This window comes from Pollachius pollachius (assembly GCF_949987615.1).
Source record: "Pollachius pollachius genome assembly, chromosome: 19".
NCBI lineage: Eukaryota > Metazoa > Chordata > Actinopteri > Gadiformes > Gadidae > Pollachius > Pollachius pollachius.
In genome coordinates, this window is record NC_136952.1 from 12,727,490 (window position 1) to 12,744,260 (window position 16,771).

At 45.4% G+C, this 16,771-nt stretch overlaps 2 protein-coding genes across 4 annotated transcripts; one reads left to right on the plus strand and one right to left on the minus strand.

The window, feature by feature from the left end:
* Nucleotides 1–397: 397 nt before the first annotated feature.
* LOC307090000 (monocarboxylate transporter 7-like) lies at nucleotides 398–7,337 on the minus strand. Of its 3 annotated transcripts, XM_079756519.1 has the most exons (7): nucleotides 7,118–7,337; nucleotides 5,925–5,954; nucleotides 4,937–5,187; nucleotides 4,461–4,604; nucleotides 4,204–4,332; nucleotides 2,875–3,825; nucleotides 399–1,839 (listed from the first exon to the last, which is right to left on the minus strand). In XM_079756519.1, the coding sequence occupies exons 3-7, from the start codon at nucleotides 5,172–5,174 to the stop codon at nucleotides 1,529–1,531; spliced, it is 1,773 nt and encodes a 590-aa protein (XP_079612645.1). In that variant the 5' UTR covers nucleotides 5,175–5,187; nucleotides 5,925–5,954; nucleotides 7,118–7,337; the 3' UTR covers nucleotides 399–1,528. The 3 variants fall into 3 exon arrangements, with proteins under 3 accessions (XP_079612646.1, XP_079612645.1, XP_079612644.1); XM_079756518.1 differs by lacking the exon at nucleotides 5,925–5,954 and having other exon boundaries at nucleotides 403–1,839; XM_079756520.1 differs by lacking the exons at nucleotides 5,925–5,954; nucleotides 7,118–7,337 and having other exon boundaries at nucleotides 398–1,839; nucleotides 4,461–4,642; nucleotides 4,937–5,043.
* arsg (arylsulfatase G) lies at nucleotides 5,659–16,017 on the plus strand. The gene is made up of 11 exons (XM_079756522.1): nucleotides 5,659–5,798; nucleotides 8,125–8,379; nucleotides 8,693–8,928; nucleotides 9,660–9,774; nucleotides 11,059–11,169; nucleotides 11,766–11,974; nucleotides 12,120–12,200; nucleotides 12,982–13,090; nucleotides 13,241–13,361; nucleotides 13,748–13,838; nucleotides 14,430–16,017. The coding sequence occupies exons 2-11, from the start codon at nucleotides 8,156–8,158 to the stop codon at nucleotides 14,714–14,716; spliced, it is 1,584 nt and encodes a 527-aa protein (XP_079612648.1). The 5' UTR covers nucleotides 5,659–5,798; nucleotides 8,125–8,155; the 3' UTR covers nucleotides 14,717–16,017.
* The last annotated feature ends 754 nt before the right edge of the window (nucleotides 16,018–16,771 follow it).

A 16,771-nucleotide genomic window follows, 5' to 3' on the forward strand; every position in this document is an offset into this window, starting at 1 on the left:
TTGGTCCCTTCAGTCGCAAGAGGGGCTGAATTAGTCAAGCATTGACCCGCAGGGGAAATTACATGGAACCTTCTATGCGTAATGCAAGCATAGCCGATGAGATTGTTACTCATCTGCTAAAAGGAAGACAGAAAGATAGAATAGAGGGGGCTCCAGATCATTTTTTTTTTATTTTATTTCCTATATGCCAGAAGGCTCACATTTCACACATAAACCCGTTTGGTTTTGCTTTTTGATTGAGAAATAAGTATTTTTCTCAGGTATTGCTTTCCAGGACATTTGAAGGGGAAGGACTTTCCCAAAACAAGCTCTACCACTCTACTTAATTGCGTCCTGCTGCGATAGCCCCAACCCTACCAAGCCTTCCAAACTCACGAGATTTGCTCCAGTTGCCTGGCCAATCCTCAGACTTGATCAACACAGTTGGTTGTGCAGTTTGTTAGGAAGGAGAACTTGCAAGTACATGGTCTTGCCTTTGCCCAGACTCTTATAGACTGCCATGGTCCACTATGCCTGTTCCAACCAACTACATTTATTTAATCGATTTCTACAGAATATAAATTGGGTTATTGAAAGTCATTGATTAGACAAAGAAAAATAAGAGAATGTATAAATAAATTCAATGTTATTCATTTGGTTGGGATAAATGAGACTATACATGTGAAACAATACAAAGAAACTACATTAAAACATTTTTATATAAAAAAGTTTTATTTCAAGGTTCTTCATTACTTTGTAGCGCCTGAATTAAGTGTATTGTACTACTGTAGTGTTCGCTACATGCCATTACTGCTTATTTGACAAAAAAACATTTTCCCATCCTGTTTTTTAGACAGTTGCTTAATCTTACTGCAAGATCCTTCAGTGGTAAGTGAGTGATTTTCAGCAAATTGCAAAGAACAGATCAGACGCCCCAACATATTTGGTTTCACTATAACACAACCCAGACACTTTTGACGATTTAAGACACAATACCTGTCTGGATGATCAAACCATCGGTCTCTCCTGGCTTCTCTCAAACACTGGTTATATATATAAAATGCTGTTATGCCATTGTTTAAATACGTGGCAGAGTCACACGCTGATTGCTCTTCTGCAGAATCAGTATATGTCATTTTGACAAATTCGATTGGTAACAGCTTGTATTGTGAAGTCATTGCAGTGGTTTAATCACCCACACTGTTATTGTCCTTTAAACACTATAGTCAAATGTGTTTGTGAAGAATTAATGCCCCAGCCATATAGTCATCATCCGACTAACACAAACTACTTTGGCTTGCAGGAGTACTTACCCATGTCCTGATTGTGTAACATTGTGGAATTTTACATCCAACATATAAAAGATCTGCACATACATCTTTCATAAGACACATTATCAAAGCCATGTATATATGTCTTTTATCCGTTGCTGTTGGTCGATTTTTTTAATAAATAAATGGAATGTTTTGTGCTTTTATTGAGTACAGTGAGTCTGAAAATAGAGAGAGATGGAGAGAACCTCGCTCTAAGACTGCGGTTGGTTCTCATCTCAAACACAACCGGCCTCTGTTTTACCATTTCTCCCAGCTTCTTCTCGCTGGTCCTGGACCAAATCAACCACTATCTCTTCATGTTCTCTCAAAGTGGCCCCTCCTTCGTCTGAAGGTTGTGTCCTACGCTCCGTGACATCCTGACGTCCGGCCGGGTGAGCTTCGCCCTCGGGGTGGTCCGAGCGCTTCATGCAGGGGGACCACCTCTTGGCAGGGCGCACCAGGCCCAGAAAGAGGGCGCCCAGTCCCGTGCCGGCGGCACACGAGTAGAACGCAGAGCCGTAGTTCTGCGTCTTATCCACGAGGAAACCTAGGATGGGTTACGTGATTAATAAACAATCTTATTATTTCCTTAAGCAGACGCTTTGATCCAAAGCTGTTTATGGCGATTTTACAGGTGGGATAGATTTAGGCTAACCCAGCTGAAAGCTGTTTAATCTCGAAACTATCCGCAGCCTACCTGTAGGCCTCCCAATCCACCCTACCTGCTACCGAATAACCTGCATCTGAATACACTGCAATAAGACAATTCTGATAAAACCATCTGCTAAATGTTAAAAAGGAGTCCCCAGGCGATTTTTAACCCCATTATTGTTTCCCTGAGGGTCAGCCCATGTTTAGGGAAACTAAAAACCAGACGAAAATTGATTCGACCAAGCCAGAGATCTGCACTGGCTGCCGGCGCTACGGAATAGCTATAACGCTAACCTATTGGGGCATGCTCTTTATCCGCTTTTGGCGCTTCTAAACACATTCAGAAAACCATTCCAAGACCTATGTAACACGAGTTGGTTCCTTACGAGAAAGCAACAGATGCGTGCAGATGCACAGCCACTGGCTATCGGCTAGTATAGGCTTTCTGGATATGTCAACGGGGTAATCTGCGGTGAGTTTACATGCAAAAACACAAAGTTAATACTGTTTCGCCACACTATTTGAGTTAAACGAGCACGGGGATGTCTCGTGAGGAACTTACTCGTGTTACATAGGTGTTGGAATGGTTTTCTGAATGTGTTTAGAAGCCACAAAAGCGGATAAAGGCCTTGCCCCCATAAGTTAGCGTTATAGTTATTCCATATCGCCGGCAGCCAGTGCATATATCTGGCTTGGTCGAATCAATTTTCGTCTGGTTTTTAGCTTCCCTCAACATGGGGTGACCCTCAGGAAAACAACAATGGGGTTAAAAATCACCGGAGTTCTCCTTTAATAGTTAAATGTAATGAAGATATCCCTAGCAGTACTTAACACATTTTTGAATCACTTAATTGTCCGTTTCGTCTGCCATCAGGCGAATTAACACATTTGAAACCCGTCCAACCAAATAAGGATATCCCGTCGGCCCTACCTCCCAGCGGCGGGCCAGCCAGCCCGGCGAAGCTCTGGATGAAGACGTAGACCCCGGCCGCCGACGCCATCCTCTGGATGCCCACCACGTCGTCCTCGGCCAACATGGGGATGTGGCTGCACGATATGCAGCCCATGAAGAAGCCGAACCCGGAGCAGCACACCGCCAGGCCGTAGAACTCCCTCACCAGCGCGAAGGACAGCAGCACCAGCGTCATGCCGACCACGCAGCCCAGCAGCACCATGAGCTTCTGCCTCCTGACCCACAGCCGGGACAGCAGCCACCCGGTGGAGAGGCGGCCGATCACCTCGGCCACGGCCATGATGGACAGCATGTAGGAGGCGCGCTCGCGCTCAACGCCGCGACTCACGCTCAGCTCGATGATGTAGAGGGGCGGCGCGAAGAAGCCCAGCGTGGCGAACAGCCCGAAGAGGGAGTAGCAGATGAAGCTGCCCTCGCGCAGGATGGAGAAGTCGAGGAGCTTCGTCTTGGGCCGAGCGACAACCGCCAGCTCGCCTCCGTCCTCCCGCTTCACCTCCTCGTCCGTCCTTCGTTTCTCCTCCTCGTCGTCGCCGCCGCCGGCTGATCGCCTCGCGTCGCTCTCCCCGACTCCCGTCGCTTTTTTCTCGCACGTGTCCTTCATCATCCGGCCCTCCGACGACACCCCAGAGTCCTCGGAGCTGAGCGAGTCTCCGTTGGCCGGCTTCGTGTCTCCGTCGTGCTGGGCTTTCGTCGTCGTCGTCGTCGTCGTCGTCGTCGCCACCGTCAGGGAGGGGTTGTGCTTCGTGGCGGGAGACTCGTCTCGGCTCAGCGCCACCGTCTCCTCCTGCGTGGCGGGCCGGATCACGATGGGCCGGAGCAGAGCCCCGCACAGGATGATGGTGCCCTGCAGCGCTCCGATCACCACCATGGTGTGGCGCCAGCCGATGTTATCCCGCAACGCAGAGAAGGCTGCCAGGAGGGGGAGCAGAGGACACGTGTTGTTAAAGAGGCCCTTTGACTAAAGCAAACACAGGAACTGTTTGGTCATTATAAAGCATAACGATAATAACGAGAGAACGGGGAGATAGACTGCTAGATACAGACTGTTCTACAGACAGAAAAGAGACAGATGCCAGAGACAAAACATAAACAGAATGTCTAAACCGGAAAATTAACTTTTTTTAATGCAAAAAAAAATAAAAAAAAATGCAGGAAAACGCAATCGACTTCTTTCCCCATTGTGATGACATTCCCAATCGAGTCGTCTACAATGCACCACATGTGGACATGTGGTGTATTGTACCCCACAAGTCGTCATCCTCCTCAGGGTCCCCTCAATGCACTCACCGGGGGCCAGGGCGAACATGGCGACGGACTCCCCGGTGGAAGCCAGCGCCGTGACCAGGGAGCGTCGGCGGTCAAAGTACTGGGATAAGATAGTCACCGTGGGCAGGAAGGTCAGACAGTAGCCCAGACCTGCAGGGACAAGGACAAAGACTTAAAAGTTTTAAACCCAGGCATAAAACAACTGGTGATAACATGGAAACCGTTTCAGGAAAATGTAGAATGAGGAGAGGAACCTCAACCTTTTCGCCGAGCCATACCTGCAACCATTCCCATAGTGATGTACATCTGAAAGATGGAGGTGGTGAAGGCAGTGGAGATGGTTCCCAGGGAGATGAGGATCCCTCCCAGCATAACAACCGGCTGGAAGCCGAAGCGGTTGGACAGCACCGACGCGAGAGGGGCTGTGGGCGAGTTGAAGGAGGTCGGGTTTGCTTACTACCTACAGCAGAGAGGCCAGAGAGGCTCTGTAACGCATTAGCTTCCTTGGATTGCTCTCATTTCATACACTGTCAGTTATTTAACCACCAAGAAAATGTATAGTGTGAATGCATTGAATGCCTTGTCTTTGAGTTACAGTGGCCTTTGAGTATGGTTCACTGCGGTGGGTTTCTATCATTTCATTAGCAGGAAAGATGTTTCTCACTTTCACAAGGTAACCAGCCATACTTTTCTTTCTTAAAGCCACTCTGACCAACGGCGTATACCGATGACCTCTGACATCTTTTACACTCACCCATGAAAGTCATGATGAAGACACAGATGGAGAGGACCCAGGAGACCTTGCTGTTGCTCTCCCCAAACTGCTTCACCAGGTCCTGGAGGAAGATGCCGAAGGTCTTGATGGTGCCATAGGTGAACACCTCGACGAGGAAGAAGGCCACGGCCACCAGCCAGCCCCAGCCACCGTCTGGGATGTCCTGGTACTCGTTGGGGCGGAAGAGGCGGCATCCTCTGAGCCCATGGACAGCCATGGCAGAGGCTGAGCTAAAGAGAGCATAAAGGTTGATGTCGTTTAGAACAGAGGTGGTGTGTGTGTCACTGAATGTGTCCATTTTTGAACTCGTCGGAAAAACTAAAAACAAACAAGCTTTGGATTAGTAATATTCATGGCTAACTTTAACAGTGCACAACTTCTCAAAAGGTAAATTACAAACGTTTTTTTAAAGAGGCGGTTTGATCCAGAATATGCACCCTTTAAAACTGTTTTCCTGAAGGCTATTACCTGCACATGTAATTACAAGAATCTAAAGCTTTTTCAGTTTTGTGTCCCGGTGCAACCTGATTCTAAAAAACATCTTGTCAACCAAACATAACGCTGTAGCACAGTGATTAACCACCTTTTGGAAATTGACCAAGGGCGCACCAGAGGGGGGGGGGCACTTTTAAATTTGAACTGCTCCTATCTTGCAATACTTACGGTAAAATAATCATTTATAATTTCCGGTCAAATTTTGTGATCAGGCCAAAGTTCCGGAGTTAACGTCATTTAAAGATTAGTCGAAGACAAGATGTCCAACTTCAGTCTCTTTACACGTCAGCTTGGCATTTAACACAAAGTATACTAACCAGATGCAGACACGGACATTATAGTTCAGGTACCGGTATATGCAAAACTATAGCCTAACTAGTTAGATGCTACTGTTTACGTAGCCTAAATTACCCCTTTCGCCAAAGTAATTGTTAGTTATTAAGTTGTAATATTCTCACTGTCGAATCCCTACCTTGGTTAGTGGCATGATTGAAGTCCATGCCTGCGGATTTCCGAAGAAAAGAGATTACCATCAAGATTTACTGATATCAATAGACTACAGCGAAACCACTCAGATCTAACCTCTTGTTAGCCACTAGCCAGGCTTTAACAGAGTATCAGCGTATGGGATTTTTCATCTTTGCAAATACATTTCTTGCTCAGTTTACTTTCCTTAGTCTTATTTTCTAAATTGACCGTAGGCAGTGTCGGGGCATAATAAATATGATAATGTATTATCATATTTAATAATAATAATATTGAATATGATAATATTTAATGTTATCAAATTTAAAGTTCAGTCAGATGCAAACATATTACAAGTGGAGCTTATTTCGAGTAGGAGCTCACGGAGAGATCATGTTGCAATGTATAGTTAGAAAACAGACAGACAAAAGAGGAAGGACATTTACATTCTGGCCCCTGTACTTCGGAAATGATTCAGCCCCTTGACCCGATTTCTAGGTCTGAAAATGTTTGGTTTTTCAAAATTTTAAAAGCTTATCAGCAGTCCTCTTGCGATGTCCATATGCATATCAGAAGACCCTGGGTGGTATCACGACCTAAATGTTTGGGAACCACTGCTGGCCGATGGACATTGTGGGAGTAATAAGGTTATATTTATATAGAACTTCTTCAAACATAAAATTGACAGAAAGGACGAAAAAAAGACTATCATACAATGATCAAAGAACCAGATCATATAGTTATATAAAGGGGAGACCAAAGTACACCAACACTGAACAGATCATCTGACTAAGTAGACAATTGTTCTTGACCAAATTGTAGGAGGAAATAGGCGACGTATGGCTATATACTATATACTGGGAAATACTCCTACGGGAGTATTTCCCAATGGGTGGTGACTCTAATCTGCCGTGGTATTTTAATAAGAATATCCATTGATATTAAAGAACCTGAAGTTTTAGTGTAAAAGTCCGTTCTGTCCGCTCGCGATTGCCCTCGAGGTACACCATGTGGCTTGATTCCGAATTCATTGGTTTGTCTGAATGAATCCACTTAAATAAACCAATAATAACATAATTTTTTACTTTTGATTCTGTCATTAAGTCCCAACGATCCGAAGTTTGAGCCACAGACAAGAGCCATCTGTGGCTTGTAAGTTGATAAAGTGAACGCATTTGATTATGGTTGACTATAGCTCACCGTTGAGACACAGTTGCCGGGGTCGCTCCTCGCCAAGCCGCTGTAAATCCCTCTCTGAGGCGAGGTTAGTAGGCTAGGCTAAATTGCGCGTAATGCCTTCATGGTCCTCGATCCACACTCTACCTTCTGCGTGGAAGACACGGGCTATCCCCCACTTGGCTTTAGTTGTAGTAAGCGCGAGTCCGTGACTCGTGAGCGATCGACTTACTACCATTTCTTGTGTGCCGGCTTTGAATGAGAAAGAGAGACATTGACTTAGCAGAGAGAGAGGGGGAGGAGAGAGAGAGAGACTATTGATTGACTTAAGTGTGTGTGTGTGTGTGTGTGTGTGTGTGTGAGAGAGAGAGAGAGACGTAAGAGAGAGATTAAAATTTGTACTGAAATTTGTCTTTGGCACAAACCTAACATGAAGGTCAATGACTAACAACACGCGACCATAATTGAAAACAGAATTATGTGCACAGGCTCAACCATGACCCAATAAAACGGTGCGCGTCCAAGAGAGAGACTATTGACATCCTTTTTTGTAAGAGTTCTTTCTCTTCAAAATGATTGCATAATTGCACACCTCCTCTACAGTGTAAATACTGTACTGTGTGTACGGTGTATCTTTAATGTATCTGTTTCTAGGATATATTGGAATTTTTAAAGCACATTTTATTATTTATAATTTGAGTATTTAATATTCAAATATTTATGCTAATATATTTTGAACATAACGTTTTATACTTTGACCTACTAAATTATCACCTATTTTTGCAACGTTAACATTTGTTTTTCATGCATATAAAGCTTTTTTGAATTTAATTGAAAACAATTGAGAGAGGTAGAGACTATTGGCGTGGCCTTTTTTTAGAGATAGAAAGAACGAGGTGAGAGAGTGACTATTGACTTTGCCTTTTAAAAACTGTTGTAAATTCTTAGTACTGCCTGAGAACCACAGAATTAAGATTTGTATTGCACAGCATGTTTTTAGCAAGCTAACCTGTCCTAACATATGTTTACAGTAAATGAGGACACTGGCCAAAACGATCCAAAATGATGGTGGGTGTAACTCTGCTCCTCACTGGGGTCCTAGTCTCTGGAATACTGCTGCACAAAGCCAACAAAAACACAGCATATGTATCTACACCCGCGGAAAGGCCCAACTTCATCATCATACTGGCTGATGATATAGGCTGGGGTGACCTGGGGGCCAACCAGCCGGGGCAGAGAGCAAACAACACCCCCAATATAGATCTACTGGCACTCCAAGGCCTCAGGTATGGCATGGTACACTTCCCCCACTCAGCCCTCACATTTGAATACCCTTCATGGAACTCAGTTTATATCTCATTTACATGTAATCGTTTAGTGGGCACTTTTTCATCCAAAGCCACTTAGTAAGTGACGCCCAACAGACAATTGTAATCGGTATTGTAATACAGCCCAAGAAAACAAAGTGCCATAACTTTATTGTTTTAAACGTATATTCATCAACAGGATGGACGGTAATTGGCTCTCCATGACAATCATCATTATGATCACTGTGTGAAAAAAAAAATCGAACACAGTAAAACAAAATGTCCCCTCCAGGTTGACAGACTTCCATTCGCCGGCGTCCACCTGTTCTCCGTCCCGCGCCGCCATCCTCACCGCTCGCTACGGCGTCCGGAACGGCGTGACACACAACTTCGCCGTCCGATCGGTGGCGGGCCTGCCCCTGTCGGAGGTGGCGTTGCCGCGGTTACTGCAGGAGTCCGGCTACTACACGGCCATGATAGGGAAATGGCACCTGGGTCACTGCGGGCCCTACGCTCCGACTAGCCGAGGTCAGTGGAGGACACTGACCACGAAATCGGGAGTCATTCTCTCAATCCCAACTCTAACTCTGTTTCTCAAATGTCGCCCTACGGGCATGTCAGGTTTTTTGATAGCTTCGGCGGTACCAAAGAGACAAAACAATGAAATCATTATCAATCCCTGGTGCTTATTGACTGAGTTTTAGACCGTTGGCCTGCTTTACTCTGTTTTGCTCTATGCACATGACTTCCATACATTATCACGCAAAGGAACATGAGGGACCTTTCATATCATTAATATGTGTGTCATAGAGTGTGTCAACCAGTGGGTCAACCAAAACGCAGAGTGTGTATCTACACTTGCGGAAAGGCTTCAACATCATACTGGCTGATGATATAGAATGGGGTGACCTGGGGGCCAAACAGCCGGGGCAGAGAGCAAACAACACCCCCAATATAGATCTACTGGCTCTCCAAGGCCTCAGGTCATGGCTCTGTGACTTCCATACAATAACATGCAGAGGAACGTGAGGGACATTTCATATCATTAATATGTGCATCGTAGAGGGGAAGATCAAGATGGAGAACAGCTTCTCCAATAAAAATCTTTTTTATGGTAAAGTGAGATTTGTATCTCCAAAGAGGAAATATTTGTCGCCTTGTCGTTGACGCCACAAAGCAGCAGCAGATGGAACGTGTGTAGATCATGTGGTTTTTTCACATTTCTTTGCGTGTGTGTCTTCTGTTTTGGGCGGGGCCAGGGTTTGGCTACTACTTAGGAATCCCCTACAGTAACGACATGGGCTGTACTGACTTTCCCGGATATGACCTGCCTCCGAGCCAACCCTGTTCTGCAGAGCCTCAGGGAGAGCCCAGGTAGGACTTCAGCGGCTTTTTTGCGTCATCATCACACGCACACACAGTGATGCTGCCCTAGACAAACCTGGACACTCGACGCATTGTCAGAAATGTGATACAGGGTCAACACAAATGGAGTAACTACGGTTAAATTGGTTAAAATGTGCAAATGCCTTGGTTCCAGTGAAACCAACCGCTCTCACATCTTCTTTTCTGGTTCTTAATTCTGAATTCCATTCAGAAGTGTGGCTACCTTTCCCTAAAGTGGATGCGGACCATGCTCGTTGCCTCAAGTGCAACAAGTCTTTTCATGTAAAAGCGGAAACACAAGCAAAATCCGAAAAATAGAGCGAATGTACATCTCATACAGTTTTCGACAGCCTAGCTCGTAGTTGATCTCTTGTTGCCCCTTCAGGTACGCTGGCAGCCTATATCCCACACATGGAGTTAGATTAATAATTCGAGCACGGGTTAAAGGGTAATTCCGGTGTAAAATGGATTTGGGATATGTTTTGTATGATAACGAGTGGAAACGTTTGTTTTGGAGCACAAAAAACGCATATAGACGCTTTCTTCAGTTGGCTGTTTTTAGCCGATTCTATCAAAACGCTATAAACTTGGAACGATGGGGGCACTGGTTATGGTAAAAACTAAATCGCTATTTTAAACCACTTAAAAGACTAAAAGTAGCCCGACACTTCTTTGGTAGTATAATAAGGGTCTTGACATAAAAAACAAGGCATTGAGAACTTTGTAAGTGTACAGATTGTTTATTAAAAAGGACATTGTATGCACACAATACCATCAGTAGATCACCCGTCGACGCCATTTGTTTTACCAAAGAAGTGTCAGGCTGATGATTTAAAATAGCGATTTAGTTTTTATCATAACCAGTTCCAAGTTTATAGCGTTTTGATAGACTCAGCTAAAAACAGCCAACTGAAGAAAGCGTCTATATGAGGTTTTTGTGCTTCAAAACGAACGTTTCAACTCGTTATCATACAAAACATATCCCAAATCCATTTTACACCGGGATTACCCTTTAATGATTAAAAGTAACTATTGGCCAATCGCTAATTGTTAACTGTGGCGTTCATAAATTCAATCTGAAATGGTGCTGCTGGTATCACAGTGCATTTTAACACTCCTATTTCTTTGGAGTCGTTGAACCGGGCAATAGAGCTGTTTATCTGCTGAGACCCCCCGGGATTTCAGACCCCTGTCATTAAGGAACAGCTCGTTCATCCTCCTCAGCCTTGTATTGCGAAAATATTGTTGATCACATGAGGCTGTTTACTGCAGAGTGGGCCTGCCGCTGTTGGAGAACCGCACCGTTGTGCAACAGCCTCTGGACCTGTGGACTCTCACCCTGCGGTTCAGAGACGCAGCTCTGAGGATCATCCACTCTGCCAGGCAAGGCCAGGACCCAACCGCACACATGACAAATACAGTGTTGGGATAAAGTCCCTCGCTTTCTTTCTCCAAACATCGTAACTGGAAAAAAAACGATCACATATAAAATCTTTTCACTTTTTTAAGGTGATCTTAGTAAGATTTGATAGCTTTAGAGAGAGTGGCTTGAAAAGAGCAGAAGATATAATACGTCATTGTTTACATGCAGTACTAGCCTATATAGAAGCAATATTTGTAATCTGTTTCTTTGCATTTCACACACCTTTGATTGGTAGGCGGTCAATCTCCACTATCTTACCTACTACCTACTACTACTGTGTGGTTGTGATATATTGGTCTGCATTTGAAGAAAGGGAGACAGCATTGAGCTTGTTGTAGAACCTGTGCACTCACACACACACACACGCAGTGAACCTAAACAGTAGTTCTACCGCCTGCATTCCATAGCACCGTCTCTGCTTAGGTAACTTCCTATCTCCCATCAAATTTGTGCATAGCACACATTCCTATTGTGACAATTTTTTTTTACACTAAACTTTGCCAACTCCTCTGCGTGACTGTCAGGATTTGCCCTGCCTTTTTTTTTTTTTTGCCAGGCAACGGAAACAGCCCTATTTGCTCTACGTAGCGTTGGCCCACATGCATGTGCCCTTAGCCCCGCCCCCGGCGTCCATCTCAACCAATGACATTGATGGGGGGTGGGACGTGTACGCGGCCAGCCTGCGGGAGATGGATGGTCTGGTGGGGGCGCTAAAGCGAGCGTCGGATGAAACCAACCGTGAAAACACGCTCATCTGGTTCACAGGTGAGGGGGGGTGTGTGTGTGTGTGTGTGTGTGTGTGTGTGTGTGTGTGTGTCTGTGTGTGTGTGTGTGTGTGTGTGTGTGTGTGTGTGTGTGTGTGTGTGTGCAACAAGGCTGTATGAGTGTCAATGTGTGTTGCTGTGTGCAGGCGATAACGGCCCCTGGGAGAAGAAGTGTCAGTATGCAGGAAGTGTGGGGCCGTACACAGGGACGTGGCAGACCAGCCGAGGTATGGTTACCGGTGTCCGGTTAGCCCGATCCAAACCTCATCTGACCATGGGAGCTGATTTCTACCCTTTCCCAATTGCCTACCTGTAGTTAACTATAACGACTACACGAGACACTTTTAATCCAAAAACACTTGCAGACAATATCATTCCAGATACATGGCATTAAGCTGATGGACCACAGGATCTAAAAATGTTACATCACCATGACATATCACAGAGGGATGCATCCACTACACACTATACCTCTGAGGAATATCTCGTCATTTAAATGACAAAAAAGTATATTCATACACACCTCAAAGTCAGCTTACACATTTGGGAAGACACAGATGTCTTCCCAAGACTTGCACAGCCGATTGTGTAAGTCTTACACACTCGGCTGTGCTTCAGCCGAGCCGGTGCCGTCCTGTGACCCTACGTCGGTTGGTTGACCGCTTGGCTACGTAGCAGGGGGGAACAGGGACTCCACTCATTCAATTGGCTAGAAGGAACAGAAGGGAACAGATGGACAGAAATGACATGATATTGCAATGGATTTGATGGCACATCCATTCAAAGTAAACTTTGGATTTCTGTCATCAGAAATCCGGAGGGGGCTACCACATCTTGCTCAAGAGTGCCTGTATTAGACAGTAGAGGAAAATCCCCGGGAAATCAAAAACCTTTACCACTATGTACCGCCTATCACCACAATATCCCTCCCCCCTCCCTTTGTTGAATTTATCTTCGTGAATCACGTTATTGGGAGCGTGTGTACGGACTACCTGATGTGATTACCAGGTGGGGGCTCTGCCAAGCAGACCACCTGGGAGGGTGGCCACAGGGTGCCTACGGTGGCCTACTGGCCTGGCAGGATCCCTGCCAACACCAGCAGCAACGCCTTGCTCAGGTACCGCTTTGGAAACAATAACATAACTATAACCTCCGCATATGAGGCCTGGGTGGGGACTGCAGAGGAAACAGGTTTCCACATGTAGATATGAAGATATGAATCATTTATATAATACGAATCCTTCCTAATTCCTCATGTCCCACCCAGTGGAATGGACATCTTCCCAACGCTGCTCTCCATGGCCGGGCTGAAGCCCCCGGTGGACAGACGCTATGACGGCATTGACGCCACGGACGTCCTCCTGAATGGTGGCCAGACCGGCCGGGAGGTACGCGCACACAGCCACGTGCGCGCGCGCACACACACACACACACGCACACATTCGTCAGTCTGTGTTTTGAGTTTGGAATATGAGTATTGTTCTTCTTCGTGGTTATGTAGCAGACACCGCTAACCATTGCGTCTTGCAGTAAAAATAGATGTAGCATAGAATTGGAGATGCTTAGGGCATCTAGAGGTGAATATTTGGGATTGAATTTAAAACGAGGTGGGCTGGGAGTGGAACAGCCAACCACTGTAAGTGGTTGGCTGCTTAAACCACTGTAAGTGGTTGGCTGCTTAAAACATAAGGTATTCATGTTTTAAGCAGATTTAGATAAGAAATTCTGGTCGAGCAGGTTGTGTGACTAACAAGCCGCCCCTCGCTCTCTGCAGTTCCTCTTCCATCCTAATAGTGGCGCTGCCGGGCTCTTCGGTGACCTGCAGACCGTTCGAGCCGGGAAACACAAAGCCTTTTACATTACAGGTGGGCTTCGCCATCCATCACAACTTTGTCTTTGTCTCGTTTCATTGTGTGGTTCGTATCATGACCACTGAGTTAGGAAGCTGATAGTTTCACCGACCAGACCTCAGAAAATCATCTAAAGTCTGATGACAAGGTCAAATCTGGTAGAACAGGTTATTTAACTTTCTTTCACATCATATTTTCTTTCGACCAATCATGTTGCTGGAGGCGGAATCTGCAAGTGCGTCATTGGCGAGCACACACTCAGCCAGGAGTGATCAACTGTAAACAATCAGCAATTTTAAATCAATACCGGCGTGTGTACTGGCCGCTCTAGAATTTCCCTTATCCAAATCCCCTCCGGAAAGATTCAGCCACACACACAAATAAGTGTTTTCTAGTAGGGTATCTCTATATTGAAACAGGAACTAGACATAACGGCTGGTAATGCAAGGTGGCCTTCCTTCCTGTGCTATCTCCCCCGCTAAGGTTCTGCTTTGAGATAGGACTGCTGGAACCTGAAATTAGGATGCTGAGGAAGCGGAAAAGCTTGCATGCATTGCTGTCACACAATTCAACTTTGTGCGTTTGTCGCATTGTCGCTGAGCCCAGGTTCAGCCGAGGCCTGTGGTGGGGGGAGGGGGACACAGCTGTTGCATGACCCCCCACTGATCTTTGACCTGGGCGTCGACCGGGCTGAGGCCACGCCCCTGGACGCCGGAGCCCCGGATTACCAGGAAGTGCTGGGCAAAGTCACCAACGCCAGGGAGGAGCTACTGTGGGACATCGCCACCGACCAATCGGTGTCCGTGGCTGACTACACCCAGGACCAATCAGCGGCGCCATGCTGCGACCCGCAGCGCGCATCCTGTCGCTGTTCTGGCCCGGCTGGAGGCTAGGGAAACATGCACATGAGCGCACGCACACGCATATACACATGTGTACGCACACACACAAACACACAGACACACACACAGATACATTCAATGATTTATCATTCATAAATAAATGAATTCATTCATATATTCATTCACAGAGACACACAAAAACATATAAACATATGCACGCACACACAAACACATTCATTCATTCCTTCATCATTCATAAACTAATGAATATATATTCATTCATATATTCAATCACATATACACCCACACAAATTTACATTCATATATACAGGTTGGCTTCACCTTGCATCAGAACTTTATTGTAGTTTCATTTCTTTATCACTCTGCCTCATTTAGATCGTGATAGTCTCATACACCAGACTTTCAAGCTCTATCTCACGCTCTCTATCTTTCTCTCTCCCTCCCCTCACTGACACGTACAGACACACACACACACACACACACACACACACACACACACACAGACAACACAAGGTCCAAAAAAACGAAGCGTGTTTATCTTATCTGGCCACACAGGGTCACATAAAACCGCTCACACAAGTGCACTAATACGTATCGCTGCAGGCTAGGACCAGCCAAGCATAGATACGTGTAGACTAAGACACACAAACACACACACGCACACACACACAGTATGCCCATATTTGATTTATTTGTATTAAGTATTTCATGGAACAAATATATTTTATAACAGTTCAGTTTTCAACCCCCCCTGCAAACAACCAACAGAGACCAGAGTGGAAGGCCAATTTCCCGCTTGTAGAGCAAACATTGGTAACCCTAACCCTAGTAGGGGGGGATCAACAGTTCACATCTGTCCAAGTCACTGAGTTCAAGCCCACAAAACAGTCTGCATTTCTCCTTGTATTTGTGATTTTGCTTTTGTTGTTCAATTCGATGAATTGATGATTTCCTCTTGTATGTGTTTTCTCTTTTGTTGTTCAATTCAAGGATTCAATGATTTCTCCTTTCATGTGTGATATTTTTTTTTCTGTTCAATTCAATGATGGGGAATTTGTCAATAATAATAATAATAAATCAAATTTATGTAGCGCTTTTCCTAGTGCTCAAAGACGCTTCACAATCGCTTCATAAGCTAAATCATAATGTGTTGTGGCAATGAATTTGTCAGAATGAATAGCTTTTTAGGTCAAGCTTGAAGCCACAGCAGCCTGCCTGTCAGCAGAATGTGGTAAGGTATATGCTTTGTCGTTGGTATTACTGAACATTTTCCAATGTTCAACCAAATTTTGTACGAGGCATAAATAAAAAAATATTTGCGTTGCAACCACAGACAATTAAGCGCAAAATTTCGTCTGGAACATTTGTCTTTTTGCACATTAGCCTCATTGTATGCCTGTCGTGACATATTCGATATTTTGGCTTTCGCAAAAACAGCTTACGGAGGTTTACACAAGTCAGCCTTCCTACTTCGTTATTCAGCTTGATAGAGCAGAAATGTCATTACTTTAGAAGCATTCCTCACTGTCATCCTTGCTTTTTTATGTGACAACTTACATCTTCTATCATAACCAGGCCTGCATTAACCTGCCATTGGGCCCTGGGGCTGAGAGGTTTCGTAGGCCCCCTTGGAGGGGATCTTACATTGAAGATGTGTAAATTATTTTCCGACATTTTGCCGTTTTGTCGACGGGGGACGACGACGACGACGACGACGACGACTGTGGCTGTGGTGTCAAGTGGCCACTGGGCCCAGCTACCTAGTGGCCCTCTTTTTTCTTGGCTCATGATAGGCCTCTGATCTTTGTAAGCCCCAAACAAAAAATCACATTGTCTTTGGCCTACGCCAATCGGGGGGCCTATCATGGGCCAGTAAAAAAAAGAAAAAACTGCAGCTCATGATAGGCCCCCTGATCGTCGTAGGCCCTGGGGCTTCAGCCCAGGTAAGCCCGTACATTAAGGCGGCCTTGATCATAATCCCGGAGCTTTTCACATAATACATATCTGGTTTCACAAATATGAGGGCTTTTGTATTGCTTGGGAACTCAACCTGTCAATTCAATCTTTTTTCAAAATGAGGAGCAT